General features: G+C 27.5%; 4 protein-coding genes across 5 annotated transcripts; 2 read left to right on the forward strand and 2 right to left on the reverse strand.

The window, feature by feature from the left end:
- Positions 1–69: 69 nt before the first annotated feature.
- LOC132921547 (small ubiquitin-related modifier-like) lies at positions 70–1,510 on the reverse strand. Its single transcript, XM_060984620.1, has 2 exons — positions 1,228–1,510; positions 70–1,146 (listed from the first exon to the last, which is right to left on the reverse strand). The coding sequence occupies exon 2, from the start codon at positions 1,140–1,142 to the stop codon at positions 750–752; it is 393 nt and encodes a 130-aa protein (XP_060840603.1). The 5' UTR covers positions 1,143–1,146; positions 1,228–1,510; the 3' UTR covers positions 70–749.
- Positions 1,511–2,964: 1,454 nt separating this feature from the next.
- LOC132921546 (iron-sulfur cluster assembly scaffold protein IscU) lies at positions 2,965–4,449 on the forward strand. The gene is made up of 4 exons (XM_060984618.1): positions 2,965–3,286; positions 3,581–3,805; positions 3,895–3,973; positions 4,126–4,449. The coding sequence occupies exons 1-4, from the start codon at positions 3,212–3,214 to the stop codon at positions 4,206–4,208; spliced, it is 462 nt and encodes a 153-aa protein (XP_060840601.1). The 5' UTR covers positions 2,965–3,211; the 3' UTR covers positions 4,209–4,449.
- A 2,704-nt stretch (positions 4,450–7,153) lies between these two features.
- Positions 7,154–13,980, reverse strand: LOC132921543 (zinc finger C4H2 domain-containing protein). Of its 2 annotated transcripts, XM_060984615.1 has the most exons (6): positions 13,510–13,980; positions 12,499–12,670; positions 12,249–12,427; positions 9,446–9,697; positions 8,899–8,976; positions 7,154–8,012 (listed from the first exon to the last, which is right to left on the reverse strand). In XM_060984615.1, the coding sequence occupies exons 1-6, from the start codon at positions 13,581–13,583 to the stop codon at positions 7,883–7,885; spliced, it is 885 nt and encodes a 294-aa protein (XP_060840598.1). In that variant the 5' UTR covers positions 13,584–13,980; the 3' UTR covers positions 7,154–7,882. The 2 variants fall into 2 exon arrangements, with proteins under 2 accessions (XP_060840598.1, XP_060840599.1); XM_060984616.1 differs by lacking the exon at positions 8,899–8,976 and having other exon boundaries at positions 13,510–13,977.
- Positions 13,981–14,218: 238 nt separating this feature from the next.
- LOC132921545 (porimin-like) lies at positions 14,219–20,851 on the forward strand. The gene is made up of 4 exons (XM_060984617.1): positions 14,219–14,382; positions 14,513–14,830; positions 19,937–20,296; positions 20,372–20,851. Exons 2-4 carry the CDS (start codon positions 14,716–14,718, stop codon positions 20,464–20,466), a joined length of 570 nt encoding a protein of 189 aa, XP_060840600.1. The 5' UTR covers positions 14,219–14,382; positions 14,513–14,715; the 3' UTR covers positions 20,467–20,851.
- Positions 20,852–21,052: the final 201 nt, after the last annotated feature.

Genomic DNA, 21,052 nt, shown 5'->3' on the forward strand with positions numbered 1-21,052 from the left:
ATTCATATTTTAACAGAAAAAATATATTGTGATAAATACCTACATACAATTAAAAGAAATAAAATAATATGCAACCTAATTAAATATTTATTTTAACTTAACAAATATAACAAGTGATACAAAAAAATCATTTGATAGTAAGTAGGTATACATAATCCGTAGCATATACTACATAACCATTATTAGGTTTACTTTACTTCTGCCACATTTTACATTAAATACAAAATATAATTTATAATTATTCAAAATTAGTGTAATTATTGAAAAAAAATACATATATAGGAAAGGAACTTAAATTATATTATCTATCTTTATAGTTGATTGATCATTATTTGAAGGTTACTACACTATAATAGTAAGGTAAATTTATAACTTTAATATTATTTTAAACGCAGAAATTATGAAATGGATAATTTCATCAAACTTATAATTAATTTTAATTGTATGTATTTATTACAAATTATTATCCTAGGTTTACGGATTCTAAAAATATGAAAATACATACAAAATATAAAACAATATATAAGGTATTTTAAATGTGTTTAATTTACATTTTTCAATTCAGTAATTCAAAGTTAGTGTTTTATTATAAGATCTGCTTAATAATTGATGGTCATTTATATGAACTACAGATATTTAGATATAGAAGGATCAATTAAAAATCTTTAATTTTTTGTTTACAATACATGAAGAATTACGATTAAAAAATAAATCATTGCCATTAAAAGAAAAAATGTTGCTTAAAAAAGTTATATACCACCACCAGTTCTTTCTTGATATATTTCTATGACATCGTCATTGATCATGCCTAGCTTTTTTGGAGTGTCATCATCAGTGATTCGATGACCATCAAACACAAAGCGCAATTCATCTACCTGAAAACCCAACTTGCTGCAGTATGAGCGTTTCAGGCGAACCAATGGCGTGGAGGCTTTTACACGGAAATGTACTTCGTTGGTCATATCACTAGTAATTACACGTAGACGAATATAATCGTCAGAAGCTGAATTTTTGTCATCAGCGACTTCTAATGCACCAGTATTGACATCACTTACAGTTGGGTTCTGTTCATTTGACTCCTCAATGTTGTTGGTTTCAGATGTGGATGGCAATGATTTGGACGTTTCTTCATCACCCGACATTTTTCTATAGTAAAATCACAATTAATATAAATAATAAGCAGGTAAATATAGAACAGTATTTAAATATTTAAGATATTCTATTTACGTTTATAAATTTTAAACTTTAAAATTAAATCAAGTATGAAGTAGTTATAATTGTTTTAATTATACTTAATAAGCTTATGGAAATTATAAATGACACTTAAATTTTAAATTAAATGAAGTTTAATCAACTAAAAATGGCGTCCAGTATGACAATATATAATACGCCAGGAACAGCAAAATGACGAACAGTACGAATTCGAAATCGTGGTTGAGATTTGAGGTACAATGCACCAGTACAACACAAAAACATAGACGCTTTCCTTAACAATAACATAACATGATTACCATCACTTATGTAGTCTGTTATCATAGAACAATATAAAAATAATAAATAATGCTGTTATCAAACACTATTGTAGTATGTAGAAACCACAGATATATACTAATATTAGAAACAACTTACTGTTTACCTCCATAAATTGAAACAATTTAATTTACCTTCATAACTACAACATACATCATATTATATACCTTTACATGCGACTTTGAATTGAAAATATTTTTTAATTGTTCAAGATTTAAATTCAGTACCTACATTGCTAATAGTCATTAAGTCAACAGAAAAAACTATTATGAATTTATTGAATAATACAAAATATTAAGTAAATTTTCTTTAAATACATTTTATGTTGGCGGGAAAACATTAATTTAAACTCAAATAGCTCAAGTAGTTACAAGTATCTAATATTTATAATCAATGATTTATGATATTATCGTTTAATCTTTTAAAAATACATTGCATTTTATTATAACATACAATTTTATATTATATTACATTTATTATATTTGTGAATATAAAATTATATGCAAATTTACTTTTTTTTCAAAAATAATAAAAAAACAAATATCTCACTATTATGTTGATAAACTTTCATTAATTTTATTTTATTTAATCGAAACTTATTGGACCAAAATCGGGCCTATAAATTAATGAATCAATATAATGATTAACAGTCGATAACTATTATTGATTCAATAAGATATTATGACTTTGTGCAACATATTTTAATTTTTATCGATTCAATAACTCAATTTATTGTACCTATACCTATTTATTGAACCAATATAATTTTGTGCAACCGGCCCTAAACCGTGTTTAATAGATATATAATAAAAGCAACTAATAATATGCAATTTCAATTTCAGTATGACAATGTTCCACGACGGCATGATTCTTTTATTTTTTTTAATTTTTGAATTATTAATCCATAAATAAGAATTAATAAAAAAATCAATCAGAAATGTGATAGTGAACCGGACAGTATATAATTAAATTATATAATGTTGAAACATTTAAACGACTCTAAAAACGTGTACCTATCCAGAAAGACCAATAATTACCTCTTCTACTTTGACACTTACTAAAACACTTAACACATTAAAATTAAATTAATGTAAATACATGCAATTTGTAAGTATTACTGTTAGACTTCACCAGATACACGACGCAACATACAACCTGTAAAAAAATACCTAGTTCATGGAGCCGATGGCAAACGTCTATTATAAAAGCATAATGAAATCACGATCAGTTGATAAGTCATGTAATATATTTTACTCTATGATAATACGTGACATTTATTATTTGATTTGTAGCTTCGGCTGCAGCAGTAGTTGCTTGCTGCAAGAGCCAAGAAGATATTTTATTATTGTTCTGTATTGGAAGGGATTAGTTGTGAAATTATGTATTTTCCTCCTTTTTTTATCTTTAGTAAATATAATTTGTGATAACAGATACCGATTAGTGATAACTGGCTCTGACAACCTGACGGTCTTGTATTTTGGTTTTCATTTTGAATTCCAATTTGTTAGTTACTTTATTCCCATCTTACATTCTAGCCCTGTAGGCTGCATTACTGCAATATTGTGCAACTTGTTTTGATCCTTTTCTCGACATCGTTTTTTCATTGCTGTTGCATTACTTGCATTCGCCATTGCCCATAGTCCATTCATTCAATCAATTACTTATACGAACTTCCGTGATCATGTTTTTAAACAAGATATCTAAGTGTCTGACGACGAAGGCTAACAGCGTCCCGTGTCTTTTCTATCATAAAAATGTAAGTGTTAAAACTGATCACATAATACATTATTAAGTATTTACCCAAATAGAGTAGAATATTATAACTTGTAAAACAAAATCCTGTGCTTATTTAATGCAATTTTTTTCACCATCATTGCCTTAATTGTAAATAATAAAAGTAAATTGGCTCTCAATGTCTTTTAAATTATCTGTTTTGATAAATACAAATAGCCGACCCTATTATATAGTACTATTTATTTAATCTAATTACAATGTCAGATATAATCTAATAGTGTTTTATAGTATTCATATTATTTTACATTAATTACAGGTGATTGATCATTATGAAAATCCCCGTAATGTTGGATCGTTGAATAAAAATGACAAAAATGTTGGAACTGGATTGGTTGGAGCACCTGCATGTGGTGATGTCATGAAGTTACAAATTAAAGTTGATGATAATGGTAGAATTGTTGATGCCAAGTTTAAAACTTTTGGCTGCGGATCTGCTATTGCTTCTAGTTCACTAGCTACAGAATGGGTTATGGGAAAAACTGTTAGTTTATTTGTATATTTGTTGCTTTATAACATATTCATCTATTTATATATATTTATTTATATTTATTCAAATAACTTATGTATTAGGTTGATGAAGCACTTTCCTTAAAAAATACAGAAATCGCTAAAGAACTATCTTTGCCTCCAGTGAAGCTTCATTGTTCAAGTAATTTGAATTATTATAATAACAATAATTTAAATAAGTTAAAATATTTAAAATTTCTACATCAAAATACTTTAATTATCAACCAATATATCTATTTCTTTTTTGTACTATACATTATTATATTTAAATAACATTAATTTTTTTTTATATAGTGTTGGCTGAGGATGCTATTAAGGCGGCATTATCAGATTATCGCATTAAACAACAAGAGAAAAAAAAATCAGATCAGGAATAATGAAAGTGTTAAGTTAGTAATACCACTACACATAATAATAATGCATTACTACTTTGTAATACAAAATTGTATTTGTTGTCCTTGAAATAATCATATTTTTTTTAAAATTATTAAATTGCATAAAAAAAAAAATTGTTTATCATTATATTTATAGATGTTTATTATAGTAATTAAAACATTATCTAATGTTCTAGCAATTTTAATTTAAAATAAATAATTATTATTAAACCTGATTAAAGAATATTTTGTGCAAGATAATATTTTAGGAATATATAATAGCCATGTTGGGGTTTAATTTGAAAATTTTATAAAAAAATGTAATACCTTATAGAAAAATGCAAAAATATTTTTGACCTCTTATCAGTTTCTACCCTTAACATATAAGTTTTTATTTTCTTTATTTAAAACATATTATTTTTTTTAATTTATAAATCTGAATTTTAGGTATGTTACTATGTGTTACAACCACATATGTAAAATATAATTAAACAATATACACCAGTATACAACCATATATAGAATTAATATTAATAATGTTTGAATATTTTTTTAAAGATTAAAATTAATTTAATTATCTTATAATTTTTATAAACTGTTACTTTTACTTATATTTTAGTAATTAATACATTTTAATTTAATAATTTTTTTTTTCATTTATGTATGTAAGATTATTTTGATGAAATTATAAATTATAAAAACATTTTATTTTTAAGTTTTTAAATGCATATAAATAAGGTCTCTAATAATGAATATTTTCAAGAAAGTATAAGTAATTGTATTGTTATTAGTGAAATTGTAGAACAAATTTTAGTTACTTAAAAGTTTATTAAGGTATTAAGGCTTAGATAGTTATGCTTATGACTATTTTATTCATATAATTATAGTATAATTTTGAATTAGTCAAGATTTAAAATTTATTAACTTATTTTGTATCTAATCTTATACTTGTATATTCGTCAATTTTGAGCATACAGGCATATACCATTTAGTTAAATATTAAAATACTGTACTAATTTTAAATTCATACTATAATATTGATACATTGTAATTATATAATGATACTTAAAAAAAAACAATTTTTGAACATATTGCAGGATTGTATTATAAATGCATATTTTAATGAAAATTTGATCATCATGTCAAAAGCTGAATTAGGCTTTTTTAGGCAATTGCATCAAAATCAAAATGGTTTGGTACTAGTGAAAGAATTTAGTGCGATAACAATTTTTTTATAATAATATTTATGTTATTAAGGAAATTAAAATGTAGATTAAATGCTGGGGAGCATGGGTGGTCAAATAGTAATTTTACTTAGGTCAGAAAATTGTTTAGTATGCTATTGATCTGAGTGATACCCATTATTTTTTAAATATAAATTAAATTAAATGTTAGTGCTTTTAGTATACATCATATTTCAAGGATATAAATTTAAGGTACCACTATATTTTTTGTCTTGTGTCCCAATGTTTTTTAAACCTACCTACAACTATTAGAGAAAAGTAATTATACATTTATCTAGATTTTTTGTTAGCATCCAGAAAATAGTTTGTAGAGTTAAGATATGTGGTTTTTAACCAATGCGCCACAAGTATCCTTGAAGTGTGCCAAGTTTGTAGTAGATGAAGTATGACACATTAAAGTAATAGAAAACCATTTAACTACTAGTTTAGATAAAATCAGTCCCTCACCATAACTATATGTTGTTTTACGCAGTGTTATTAAACTAAAACTAATAAGGTTTTGCAAAAAAAAAAAATGAGGTAGAAATGGTTGAGGTTTCATTGACTGCCGCTGTGAAATTTTTCTTTTCTCAAAATTGAAACTTACTATCACATAGAAATAATTAAAGGTATGGAATATACAGTGTGATCACGATTTAAGGTACCACTAAATATCTCGGCTGAATGACCTTGTATTGAATTAAATATTTTAGAAGGCCTAGGCGATACCTAGATACACATTTATTTATGATTTAAAATTTTTTTACACTTGGTGTGCGCATGCGCAATACAACTTACATTTTTTTAAATGGAAACACCATTTTTTTTTTTACATATTTGGATAGATTATTTTTTAAAAGTTTTTTGTATAAAAAGTTTTTTTCTATTTACAAAATTGACCAAATTAGAGAAGTCACCATTTTAGTTAATACATAATTTGTGTTTAACGAAATTTTCACTTATAACCATTGGAAATAATAAAATAAATGTTCAATTTACCTTATCTGTTTACAAATAATAATTTAATAATATTGTATGTCGTCCAGATAGGTATCAAGTATGTGATAATTTTTGTTTCGTTGACTGATATAATACAATTTCAATTTTAACTATTTTTAAAGTGGAATTCTATTTTATTTTTCAATAGTTTTAAAACGATAAGATAATCAGATAATGTAACTGTTAAGGTTTTAGTTTGATGAAAAGATCACCTTGGTTTTATTCTTTAACTAGACCCGCATCAAAGTTTGTGCGTTATTAAGTGTTCCTATAATTTTTTAAATATGAATGACTGAAAAAGTGGAATTGATTTTAATTTATGGTGAATGTCAGCGTAATGTACGCCTAGCTGCTAGAACATATGCCAAACGATACCCAGAAAGATACCACCCACCTCATAATTATGTTTTACGACTTTTACAAGGGTTAAGTCGAGCAGAAATGACCTTGCATTCAGCTGAGATATTTAGTGGTACCTTAAATTGTGATCACACTGTATTATAAAAAGAAATCTGTTAAAACCATAACTTTTTAAAATGGTAAACAGTTTGAACAACTGAATTTTAATGACAATTTCTTTCAATAACCTAACTTAAACTCAAAACATAAATATCAGAATTGAACAGATATTGTACATGATTATAATTAGGTATTAACTATGAGAATACTTAAATTATATATATTATAAATTGACAAAGGTATATTGTAAATCAATACTCATTAAAATTGATAAAGAACAAAACTAAAATTCATTATTAACCAATTTCTGTGACATTGCAAAAATAAACAAATCATTCAAATCAATAAATACTAGTAAATCAGAAAATATTTTTACACTCATTATTGCTTCTAATATTAAATGGCATTATCGTGGCTAAATATATGATTTAACCATGGACATTATCATAATACATAATCATATGTTTATAAAAATCATTTATATACAAACACAAATCACTTAAGATAATATTTGTTATAATTAACTGAGAAAACATTAACTTGGATTTGAATATACAAAATTATAAATACTTTAATGATAAAAATTGAATGCAAAGAAATACATTTTTTTTAAATTTAATACTTATTTTAGGAATGTGAATTCAAGATAATCACAGTTTTAAAAATTTTTATTTTTAATACTGTCATTTTTTTTTTTAATATGTATATATATTATATACTATATACATGATCCTTAAAATATTTTAAAAAATAAAAATACTGTTTAAGTTTAATTCTCATACTTAGCTCTGCCAGCCTATTTTGAGTTATAAGGTAAGCATCTAAATAAGATCTTATTTAGTATAACAAAAAGAAATAGACATTTCCATAATTCTAAAATGTCTAATTTTTAAAAGCCAGTTCAGTGTCAGCAAAGTAGACTTATTTAAATTCTCATATACTTTGAATTCTGATTAAAAGTTTTAATTCAGACTTGTCACTTTGAGTCATTGCTAGTTAATCTTTTTTCTTTGGTTTTTTCGGGTTACGACTCCTGGATTTGGCTTTGCATAACGGACAAATTGGAGCATTACGATGTATTTGTTGATGACACGATAAGCATGATTTCATTGGTGGTGGTTGTTGTCTAAAAAAAAAAAAAAATAGTATAGATAATAGTCCTTAAAAATTGAAATATATATTTATGTTTGAACATTTTTTTTATAAAGTTAAGTGATATTTTAGACATAAGTATTTATAATTGTAATATTTGAGACTACATATAATAGAGATATTAGATAGTTTCAAATTTTCCACAAATAATTGATAAATAAACAAATTTAAAAAAAATGTAATGTCATAAACTATAGCCTCTGCCACAATTTAAAATATAGTATATAATTAGCATATTATCTTAAATTGAGGTCTATGCTGAATACCAAATTATATTTATTATAAATAATTTAAGCCGAGATAAATTAATAATTTTAAATGCCTGTTGATTTTAATCATTTTAATAGAAGAAACAACTGATTATAATAATAAGTAATAACCAGTGGCGTATTTAGGCTGGGGTACTCAAGGTACAACCAAAGTTGGGCGGAGGGGAATAGTACTTAACTTTTACTATGTCATAAAAAAAGACAATTTCATTTTTATTCAAGAAATAATGTTAAAAAAGTTGTTTTTATGAGCTCTGTGAAGAATAAAAATTAGAATCATTAAGAAAAATTTAAAATATTTAATTTAACATTTGATTACGGTATTAATGAAATAGAATGGAGATTTCAAAGTTTCTGAATGTTTTAAATTTTTTAGACATATAATCAATTTTATTAATTGTACTAAACAATAAGGAACTATAAAACAAAGCAACAGAAATACTACAAAAAAAGTATGACCAAGATATTTCTCCAAATTTTGCCCACCAGACACTATATTGTTTCGACCATATATCAAGGATATCATCAAGTCTAAGACAAAGAAAGACTATAGAAATGTTATAAATAGAATATTCTCCTATTACAACATACCCTGATGTAAGCACTGCTTTTATTTTATACTTGACATTACCCATCATGGTTGCAGCAGCAGAACGATCATTTTCAAAACTGAAAATAATAAAAAATTATTTACGAAATACTATGGCTGAAAAATGTCTGTGATTTATCAATTATTTCCATTGAAAATAAGCGGATACAGCAATTACATTTAGAGAAAGTTTTGGATAAATTTACTTAAATGAAGGCTCAAAAGTTCATTTCTAAGTATATAAAATGTTATTGTTTTAAAATAAAAACTAAAAAAATATCAAATAGTAAAACATTTATTTTATTAAATATATTTTTTAAGTCCTTCCTATAGGCCCTAGGGCCCCAGTTTCACAGTACGCCACTGATAATATCTATTATATATTATTAATACTATCTATTTTACTGAAATTGTACCTTTAAAAGTTTAAACTATGATTAATAAAACACACATAATACAGATAAGATAAAAAAATATGTTCCACAAAAACAATACATATATTCTACATAATTTGTAGAATACACATACATATCGTTTAAGTATAAGTACCTGAATGTTGGTGGTCCAGGAATTGGAGGTATTGGTCTAGTATCTACAGGTCCACCATTTACCATTTTGCTACTAGTAGCAAGTTGTTGAAGTGGAGCTGCTTGTGATCCAAGAAAAGCCGCCACTGCAGCTTGAGCATGCTGATGTGCTTGAGAAAGGTTTTGTACACTATCACCATTGTGCCAATCTGAATTAGGGGGAGTTGACACAGCAGGTTTAATTTGTTTATCAAAATAGGTCTGCACAAATAGACTGTAATAAAAATAGTTCAAATTAATTAAAAACAAATAATCTAAGATAATTAGAAAAAAAATTGTTACAAATTGAGAGGGAATTTTTTATTTTCATATGTTTAAAACCATAATCTTAAATGTTATTAAATGCTATATTACATGTTAAAATATAACTATCCAAGAAAAATGTAAAACGACAAATTCTAATTATCATATTTACATTAGATCAAATTCTAAAATTAAAAATTAAACAAAATTAAATTACTGTTAATTTAAATAATATTGAATGCAATTATGTCTTATAAATATATATTAGAAAGATAATGGATAAATATTAAAGAACAATAAAAATAGTTTATATTATTATTATTAATTATAATAATTAATAACATTGAAGAGATTAGGAATATGGTTGTTGTTCTCAATATGTTGTACCCGAATATTTCTAATAAAAATTATAATTAAAGAAAAGTTGGAAATCGGTAAATTTTGGACATGCAGGTAATTTTCAAATAAGTACTTGACTTTTGAATTACATTCAACTACTTATTTAATAAAAATTAAACTGGGCAACTAAATTAATTTAACAATATCTTTTTTCATATTATTGTAAACATTTCAAGGTTGATATAATTTAATATTTTATTGCTATTATGTGTGCATTGCAATATAATTATTTATTGTTAACAAAAGTATTATAATAACTGTACATTTTTAAAATTGTTTAACTATTGTTTAAGGCAGTGATTTTAAAACTGGGTGCCATGGGTATCCACTAATTGTGCCGCGGTTTTTCATAAATTACCGATTGCATTGAATTGTGATATAAGAAAATGCGGGTATGTGTCAACTATTCGTTCAAGAATTAAAAATATTTGTTAGCCCATCAATCACATATTTCTAATTAAATGTATATATAATTATAATTAATTCAAAACAATTTTGTTCATCTAAAAAAAGGCCAGTGTACCATGAAAATTTTTTGAAGTGTACAGTGTGCCATGTATAATAAAAGTTTGAAAACCACTGGTTTAAGGTTTCATTTTAATTGATGAATTATTATTATATGTGCCAAATAATATTTTTAATTATTATAATAGTTTCTCATACTTATAAATAAATAAATAAATATTATATTTTATTTTTAAAACTCATAATTAAAGTTTTATTTAAATCATATTTTTTAATTTTATATTAATAGGTACAATTAAAAAAAAATTAAATGAGATTTTATTTATAAAAATGTCCAATTTGGCTTTAAAAGTAAGCATTCCTTCCTCCATCAATTGCACAGACTAGTCGACAATAGTGCCTCATCCCTTGAATAAAAAAAAGGTTGCTCTGGGGTTTTCTTGATGTTGCTCAGGCGTTTGATTGTGTCTGGCACGAAGGGCTATTGTTCAAACTATTATTTTTACTTACCCTGTTATTTCTCTTGCTTAAATCATTCTTATCAAACCGCACATTTTCAGTAAGATGTGAAAACAAAACTTCTGACCCACATCCTATAAAAGCTGGTGTCCCTCAAGGCAGTATCCTATCGCCGACTCTATAATATATACATAGCAGACTCACCCCAATCTATTAACACTACTCTAGCTACCTTCACCAATGACACAGCCATAATCTCAACCAACTCCAAAATAGCCACCGCTGTTAACAACCTCCAAGACCATCTAACCCAACTACAAGATTGGTTTAGCTTATGGAAAACAAAATTAATGAAAACAAATCCACTCACATCACCTTTACTCTCAGGCCTAAAACAATCCCCCCGGTTTATATAAATAACCAAAAAATTCCAATGGACAAATCGGTCAAATACCTAGGTCTCATTCTTGATCAAAGATTAACTTGGGCTGATCACATCAAAGCTAAAAGAACTTCACTTAACCTCAGGCTTCACAAATTAAGAAAACTTCTCCAAGGTTAGGTTAGGTTATAAAATTCAAAAACATTATTAAAAGTCACTAATAAAATTCTAATTTATAAACAAATTTTACGTTCTGCAAGACATACAGAATTAAACTCTGGCAAACCTCGAAAAACTCAAACCTTATCAAATTCTAAGTGTTCCAATCAATAACTCTAGGTGTCCTCTCCAATGCTCCCGGGTATGTCAGCAACCGCACCATACACCACGATCTCAACTTACCACCAATATCCTCTTTTGCCTCTCATCATTATAACAAATTCCATAAAAACACCTTTAAGCACTCTAATCCGCTCATATCTAAACTCTCTTCTTGCACAATACCTGACAACCCCCTCCGTTGTATCAAACACAAATGGCTGCGTGATTTACTAAATATTATTTAGCACTTATTTTTTATAAAATTTTATCTCCCCCCAAGTTCATAAATTGGAAGTAGTGTCACTGGACACTCCCTTCCCTCACATTGTCACGTCTAGTAATTTATTGTATCTAATTTACTTATTGTTTTTCTATGTAAACAGATTGTAAATGTCTTATATAAAAAAAAAAAATTTTAAATAATCCTATAACTAATATTAATTGTAGAATAGTCATACACAATAATTTACTGATACATTTAAAAAAAAATGCTTACTCTGGTCGCACAAGATCACTTTCTTCTTCATGAAGTTCTGGTAATCGTTCTAGTCCAAGTAAATCTCTACGCATAAGGTCAATATCTGTCTTAAGAGGTTTATATTCATCATGGACTTGTTTAGCACGTTCCATTGATCGATTTCTAGATTCTTCAGCTTTTTTTATTACACTTTCCATCTACATGATACAAATAACAATATATAAAATCATAAATTTATTATTCAAAGATTTAAAATTTTTAAACAAACAGCATTTATATCAGCATGTATCTGTCTAAGTTCTTCAACATGTGCCATTTTTTCTTGCAGTAAAAGTTCCAATTCCTTGCGATATTCAATAAGACATTTATCTTCTTGATCACTTGCTTCAATTTCTTTCAAAATGTTCATTTTTAGTGTTTCCAGTTTTTCAGTTTTGTCTCTAAAATAATAGTATTGTATATTGTTAATGAAAAAAAATATTTCAAAAAAATAAACAATTTAAATGTAATCGGTCGACTGCTTATTTAAGAAAAAAATAAAGATTTATACTAGCAAGATTTAAGATATACCTGCAAACAAACGGTTATAGATTGTTTAGGAGAATTACCGATAAGAATGTGTTTGTACATTCATAAATAGAGGTACTCAAATCAGGGATGTACACAGGGGGGTGTTTTGGGTATTCAAACACCCCCCGAAATACTTGGGTTTTTGCATGGTTGTTTACTTATTCAATTTTAATAATAATTTTGTTATATTAATGTTTGTATTTAAAAAAAAGTATTTTAAATATACCTAATTTTCATAAAATTGTTTTGTATATTTATTAAAAATAGTTTTACTGTTCAATAACTGATCCCATAACTGAAACACCTCTCAAAACTATTTTTCTGCGGACGTCCCCGACTCAAATAATTTCTCAAAATGTTATGGTAAGATATTGTCGTATTGACAGGGGTTATTTTGTGAGCAACGGGTAACCGGTCCAACCACCGACAAACCAACTTATCCATTGTTCACCACGTTGTCAAACACCGTGAAAAATCTATCGCATGACCATATAGACAACAGCAGATCGCGGGTGGATGACCGAGAGGGACGTCCAAAAACACGGATCACGGCTTTATTAGAGACGAGGTTACGAAAACGATTGATAAACGACGAGTGAATCGCCTTGATCAGACTATGAGACTGGAATCATGGGACAAACAAGTAACAGCCCGAACGCTCCATCGGGGTCTAACTTTCGCAACGAGTATGTAAAATATCGTTCCTCACCTGATGTCTTTCAACGCATCGAGCTTTTTGAAAACCTCGTCGCTTTGGACTTCTTCGGTCATGTTTACGGACATTATGGTGTTGGCACGCAGACCACGATCAAAACAACAACAACAACAACGACGACAGCACGATAGGTGCCCTGAAGCGGTGAAATCGATATTTTAACGCACGGCGGGGCGAGCGTCGTCGGTGGTGAAACAGCGGATGGACGGGACGATGACCACCGCGGGACCAGATGTGCGGACATTCACCGTTATCAGTGGAGCGTTATCAATATACGAAAAGGGTGTTTGGTGTTAGCAAAATCCATAAAGATAATAATATTCTTCGTCGTGCTCGACTGAAAACGCATGATCCGAGGGACATCTCGGACGTTTCAAATCCCCTTGTTATAGTTGTTTAAATTTTAGTTTTACGACAACGAGCACAATGAACTGACAGTGACAGCTATCGGACAAATCGGAGTGATAAATGATAATCATAAATAATAATAATATTACGGCGAGCGATAATAGTTTATTATCGCTTGGCTTCTTGGCCCTTCCGAACGCGCGGTTTTCTTTTCTTCCACGGTGCCGCCGCCACCGTTTGACTCTTCCACGGCCGTCTTTGTCATTAAAAAATAACATAATTACAATATCCGTCGCTCGGCGCGGGCCAAGCAGTGCACGCACAGCTGAATCAGCTGATTCTGACGTTCGTTCAGTCGCAATAACGAAGCTTCGTCGACGTCGTCACTACGTCAGTGTATAACACCATAAACACTGTCCAGAGGTCTTTATTCTGATTACACACACACACACACACACACACACACACACATACATACATACACACATAAACTCATCAACACAATCGCACGAATCACGCGTAAGTATACAATACACACACATATATACTATATATGTACTTGTATAATACATACGTCACACACACGACGATTCTCTACAGTCTATAATAATAATATTCTGTCTATATGCGCTCATTTTATTTGTTGTAGCCGTAACAGCACTGCTGCGCCGCGGACTGTAACGTTACGTGTGGCAATTGATCGCAGTCGATCGCTTTGTGTGCTGTTGTTGAGTTGTTCCTGATCTCTTCCGCGTTTAGCAACTTCGGCGGTTCCTGTTATTGTGTCAGTGTCTGTCCGCACACGATACCACACCCCCACGTTTTGCACATCGTCATCATACATCCGACAAAATGGTCTTGTTGAAAACCACCGTGGTCGTCCTCCTGGCCGTCGCGTGCGTTTCTGCCGCCAACTCGACGGTCGCCAAGCAGTCGCAAGATCACGCCGAGCTGAACCTGCCCGTCGGTGAGTATCCGCCATTCGATCGCAGTAACGATTCAGGACGACAATTGCGACAGCGGCGTTAGCATTTTAGCAATAATAATATTGACAATAGTATGTTCAAGGTCAACGGCGATACGCGACACGTACGCTTCGCTGGTGGCTTCGATAGGTTTTCTCTCGGATCGCCATTGTTCGACCAGCTTGTCGCACTCGCCTATCCATTACCAGAAAATTAAAATAAAATAACTCGCAGGGTTTTTACGATTACACCCACACCACCCACATATTGGAACCACTGGTTCCGTGGCGTTTCGATTATGACGTCCGTACTCCGCGCACGGTCCACCTCCCTCTGCTCGTCACCCACTGGACTTTAGCCGTGGTGTTTACAAATTACGTTACCGACGTCACATTATTTGTGTTGTGATTTGTGAGCAATGTGAGCGCATAGTTGTCATTGTTCTCTAGGCTAGGTTATTTATTAGTTATTGATTTATCCCAACCGATTATTTTCTATATCGACTTTAGATCCGCCCCCTGACAGTTTTTCTCTTGTTATAACTGTTTTTAAACACTGCTTAGTGCTTACTGTGTTCAAGGTTGAGGAATTAGGCCACAATGGTTTTGACTGTGTCACTGCAACTAGATGATTGAAGAGTTATTTTTGTTTATAAAAATACACCTAATACAATGAAACTGTCTTTACAACATGTAATATTTTCCATTTATCTCAACCGACTGATTGAATTATAAAACAGATATAGTGGTTCATTGTTATTTAACAATAGCCTGTCTTTGATAACTTTTTATATTGTGCAACTATAATTTCTTATAAATGCATCATCATTTATAGTTGTTTTTTTATTTTTCTGTTTTTTATACTGATTGGGTAAATTATTATCTCAATCAGTGTATTAAATATTAATATTGAGATAAATTATAAAAATGTTATCTTGTTTTACAAACAAATAAATGAATTTGTATTAAAAAAAAAAAAAATATATATTATATTTGTTTATTATTATACATAAATTAGTTTAAAAAATATGGTATTCTAGTATTTCAACTTATTATGTTACAATTTAATGTTAAACCACATTGATTAAATATTTAAAATTGTATTTATTTCTTCATCGATTCTTTATCATTAAAATAATATTTTATACAAACAAAATTATGTTTTTTTTTATGGTTAATTAATTGTTTAATATTTTTCTTTTTAAACTACCCTAGGCATCTTTATTTAAACAACTAGAATTCCTTATAATTTATAAATATTAAATACAGTAACATGATCAATAAATATATATATATAATTAATAATTACTTAAACAAATATGTATACATGAACATGTTTGGTGTTATATCTCCAGTGAGATAGCCTAAGTCATATGGCTTCAAGTGTTTTAAAGCACTTATTATCTTAAAGGTTGTCAAGAAGTTGTTAAGAAGTTTCGATGGTGTGCAGCTCTAGTTTTTTTGCATAATATTAATCGGAAAATTTTGATATTGTGACCTGATGAACGAGAATGAGAAACCATTAATATCACCTCAAATAATCTATATCCATTTTTCTTTGATATCATATTAAATTATTCGTACACTGACCATTGTTATTCATTTAACAAAAAAAACAATTTAGGATCCAATATTTTCTATAACTACCCATTGAAGCCATGTTTAAAATGATGTTTATATTGTATTTGTTTTCAAGTACTAAAATAAAATGAACCTATTTGAGATCTTTAATTGCGTAGAATGTTATATCTTCATTTTGAAGTTAATCTTGTAAGGCTAGATTTAGATAATGCATAATTGTTTGACAAATTTTGTTTAATCTTAGTAACATTTCTTTAACATTAAAAGTTAATAATTAAGTTAAGCAATTAATTAGGTTAATTGCTATTGTCAGTTATTGTTATCACTGTATTATAATATAATGGTAACAATTTTATTCTGGATTTGTTTATTTTGCTCGAACTTCAAATAATACGTATTTATGATTACTCTCCAAATTTTGAAATACTTTGTATAGTTTTCTGATAATAAATATGTATAGTCTTAAAAATATATATAGTATATTTGCATTAAGTAGAATCTATTTTGTTTTGACAGTTTTAATATTGTCAGTTTTCTTTATTTTAATTTTAATGTTAGTAATAAGTATGTAAAATGTTTATGTAAAAAAAAATGGGTACCAAAAAATGTTTATAACTTGCTTTTTAATTTAATATAACTAAAATATAGATAATATTCTTACCTTTAATACGTAAATTTACTTTAATATTATAACTTATGTCACAAAATAGATTCTACTAAATGCAAATTTTCTATGTTGTGTATTTACAAGATGAAAACAACACAATATAATATAGTCTGTCTAGCGAGATAATGCGCCAATTTTGTGCAACTCCCCGTGTCACCATGCTATCAAAACTGGTTCGCTTGTGGCTGGGTATCATTGGGGAATGTGTAGGAAAACTGATTTTGGTCGGTCTGCTGTCCGTTCTCTTGTTGGACGGAGTATAGTCACCATGTTTTCTTCAAATAAAAATTTCATAATAATAATATATAATAAAATAATATGATAATATAATATATTTAATTTTAATAGAATTAAAAGTACATTTATCATTACATCAACCAATATTTTAAATTAAGTTTTCTTACCTTGTATATTTTAAAAATTAAAAATATGTATTAACAAATATATTAATGTATATTAATGTAGTAAGTTTAATAAACTAAGAAATTTGTTAGGTATTTATTTTTTTGCAAAATAGCACACCTAGAGAATTGTATCTACTCTGTTATTTTAGATTCTAATTTTTAGGGTATCATAAGATTATGTAGTACTGTTTTCCTTGTTTAAACGTTAAAAAATAATTTTTTTTAATTTAAATACCAATATTAGGTTATGCATTGGTGATTTTCTAGTATCTATTTAAATTAATTTTAGTATTTATTAAAAATAATATTTTAGAGCAGAGGTTCCCAGACTTTTTATGGTATAACCCATTTCAGAAAATATTGAAATTTCAACGAGATACTGATGAACTTTTTTATTATCCGATAACTTGACAGTATCTTGTATACACTTAAAATCATCACATATAATCAATGATACACCTAAATTTATTTATCAATGTATAACATAGTTATACAGAAAATACTGTATCATATTTATTTTAATTTATTCATAAAATCTGTTCTTTATGTATACATATTTCAGTAATATTACAGTAATTACCATGTAGTAAATCATTGTAAAAACCCCAACCATGTATAAGGTTTGTTCAAAGCATTGCTTGTAGGTTGGTTTTTGTGGCAACTTTTTATAATTTAGTTAATGTTGTTCTTGCGAGAAATAAAATCATCTTGGTTATTAATCTAATTTTAAATATTTAAAAACTTAATGTGACCCTTGTATAATGGCAATCTAAAGTAGGGGACACAAAAAATGAGTGCTGACTGTCATGCGCTAAGCGGTTATAGTGATTGTTAAAATCTTAAAATAAATAGTTTGTGGTTTATTGGATTTGATGGCAAGTTTATTAATTGGTTGCTGAGAACCAATTGTTTCTATGACGAGTATGAACCATGGCCACAGGGGCTAGCGCTCATTTTTTGTATCCCCGACTATAGTTTATGGAGGGTATGGTTTAGCATTTACACAATTATATTTTCAAACTGACCTTTTACTTGTGAGAAAAAATGGACTTATTTTAAATTTTATTAGGTACTGACCAATAAATATGTTTTATTGAATCTCATATCATATATTATAACATTAATTTGAAATCTAATTATAGTTGTTGATGTGTTAGCATTTATTAAACAATTTTGATTGAAAAAAATATTATAATCTTTGTTATACATGCTTTAAGATGTTAAATTCCTTATAATGTTGATTTGATAATAAATTATTAATTTTAATTTGACTAACTGAAATTATATGTATGTATTCAAATACATTATATAACTGTTTTGTTTTCGAGATTGATAAATTTATGCCTTGTGGATTATATGTGTAATGAAGAATATTGATATTGCTTTTACTTTGATTGTTTGGTTCTGTAAACATTTTTGGGCTATAACATAAAGAAGTAGAATGTATTATTATTTATTTATTTGTTTATTGATATACATTTAATTATTTGAATCTATTTAATATTTTCAAAAATAAATTTGACATATTAGTAGGTTAAATACAAAATTGTATATTTACATTATGTTACTTATAAATACAAACTGACTAATCTAAGTATTAGAAAAAAAGATCCAGTTAATCCATTAGCACATTAGCTTTAATTTTTATTTAACATACCTAATAATGTATTCTTACTATTGATAACCATAGATGGACTTAGTAGGTGACTCAAAAAATATAAAAATTAACTCACTATTTTTCTTTTACAATTTATTAGTTACTTAAATAAATTAAAATAATTATTTGGAACAAGCATTCTTTTATTGAGTGATTATACTTTGGTTCTTGTTGAAGAGTATTGGAATTAAACATTTGAACCTTGAAAAATTCTAAAACGTTAAACATAAAAACTAAAATTGGAATCAAGAAATTGATTAGGTTTTAAGTATTTTTTTTTTTGTTAATAATTTGGTATTTATTTCATTATATAATAGAGATTACTATAATAATACATTTTTTAAATTATTATAATATATCTCTTAAAAGCAAAGCTGGTTTCAGTTTGAAGTAGGCAAGTCACAATAAATAAATTTAAATTAATGTACAATATTAGCTATTTATATTGAATAATGTTTATTCTAAAATCAATAAATTAATTATTGATAATATAATGAATACCTTATGATGTATATAAAAACATTTTAAACTTATTATTAGTAAACAAACATAATTAATAATATGTATATATTGTACTGCGCATGTTTATTTTAAACATTTTAGTTCAATTGCCAATCATTATTATTTTGTCTACACATTTTCTATTCTTCCATTTGTGAACTTTCACGCGACTACACATTTATTGTTAAGATTTATAAAATGTAAAAATAATGTGTATTTTAATATTTTAATTATTTATTTTCAATAGATTATTAGAATTAGTTGTTAATCTGAAATATTTTTTTTTGTTTTTTTTTTAGAACTAATTAAACCATTATCATCTGGAACCAGTACCACTTTAGTTCCACCCACCACTACCACTAGTTTACCATCTTCATCTAGCGCCTCAACTACAACAAATAAACCTTCAACCACAACTTCTTCAACGACAACTGCTCCATCAACAACTACACCTTCAAATGTTACCACACATGCACCAAATATCACAACTACTACACCTGTTACACCAACAACTACACCTGTTACACCAACAACTACACACTCACCAAATGTCACAACGACTACCCCGAGTCCAAATGTTACGACTGTTGTACCTCCAACTCCAGAACCATCTCCAGCACCATCTCCGGCTAGGAGTTGGGATGGTCCAAGTTTCTTAGGTATTATTGAAATTAATTCATATTAAAAAGATATAAAAGTAATTTTTATAACATGTTTCTATTAATTTATTTCAGGTGGCATGGTCTTAGCTTTTGGTATTGTTGCAGTCGGATTTGTTGGATACCGATTCTTTTACTTGGGACGTGGTGGTGCCTACCATACTTTGTGAACATTGATAATCTGATCAAATTATAAAAAATATAATATTTTTTTTTATATATAGGGCTATCTAATTTAATTCAAAAACCTATATGATTGTAAAAATATTTTACTGATTAATTATTTAAAAAGTAGAGCACCCTTTCTCAAAATTCAGTGCTCATTATTTATTTTTTAGTGGCATATTTAAATGCTTCAAACAAAATTAGGAATTTGGAAATCCATCGTAGATGATATTAGTATTGTTTATTCAGTTCATATTTGTTTTTTTTTTTTTTTTTAAATAATGAATAGTTAACATTTGACAAACTGTTCTTATTCAATTTATTTTGGTGATAACTAATGTAAAATTATTTTTAAGTATTTTTTTATATAATTAAACGCTGTAAAGATAATTTTGTCTTTTTTTTAAACTATGTTTCATGTGAGTTTTATATTTATGTATTTATTTGTAAGGAAAGGGTATAAATAAGTGTTAAGCAAATCAAAAATTATTTGATTTTATTTATATCAAAAAAGAATGTTTAGCTTAACATAAAATGACATATTTGGTTGAACATGATTATTATGAACTATGATTCATTTAGATGCTAAAT

This window comes from Rhopalosiphum padi, chromosome 2 (genome assembly GCF_020882245.1).
Source record: "Rhopalosiphum padi isolate XX-2018 chromosome 2, ASM2088224v1, whole genome shotgun sequence".
NCBI lineage: Eukaryota > Metazoa > Arthropoda > Insecta > Hemiptera > Aphididae > Rhopalosiphum > Rhopalosiphum padi.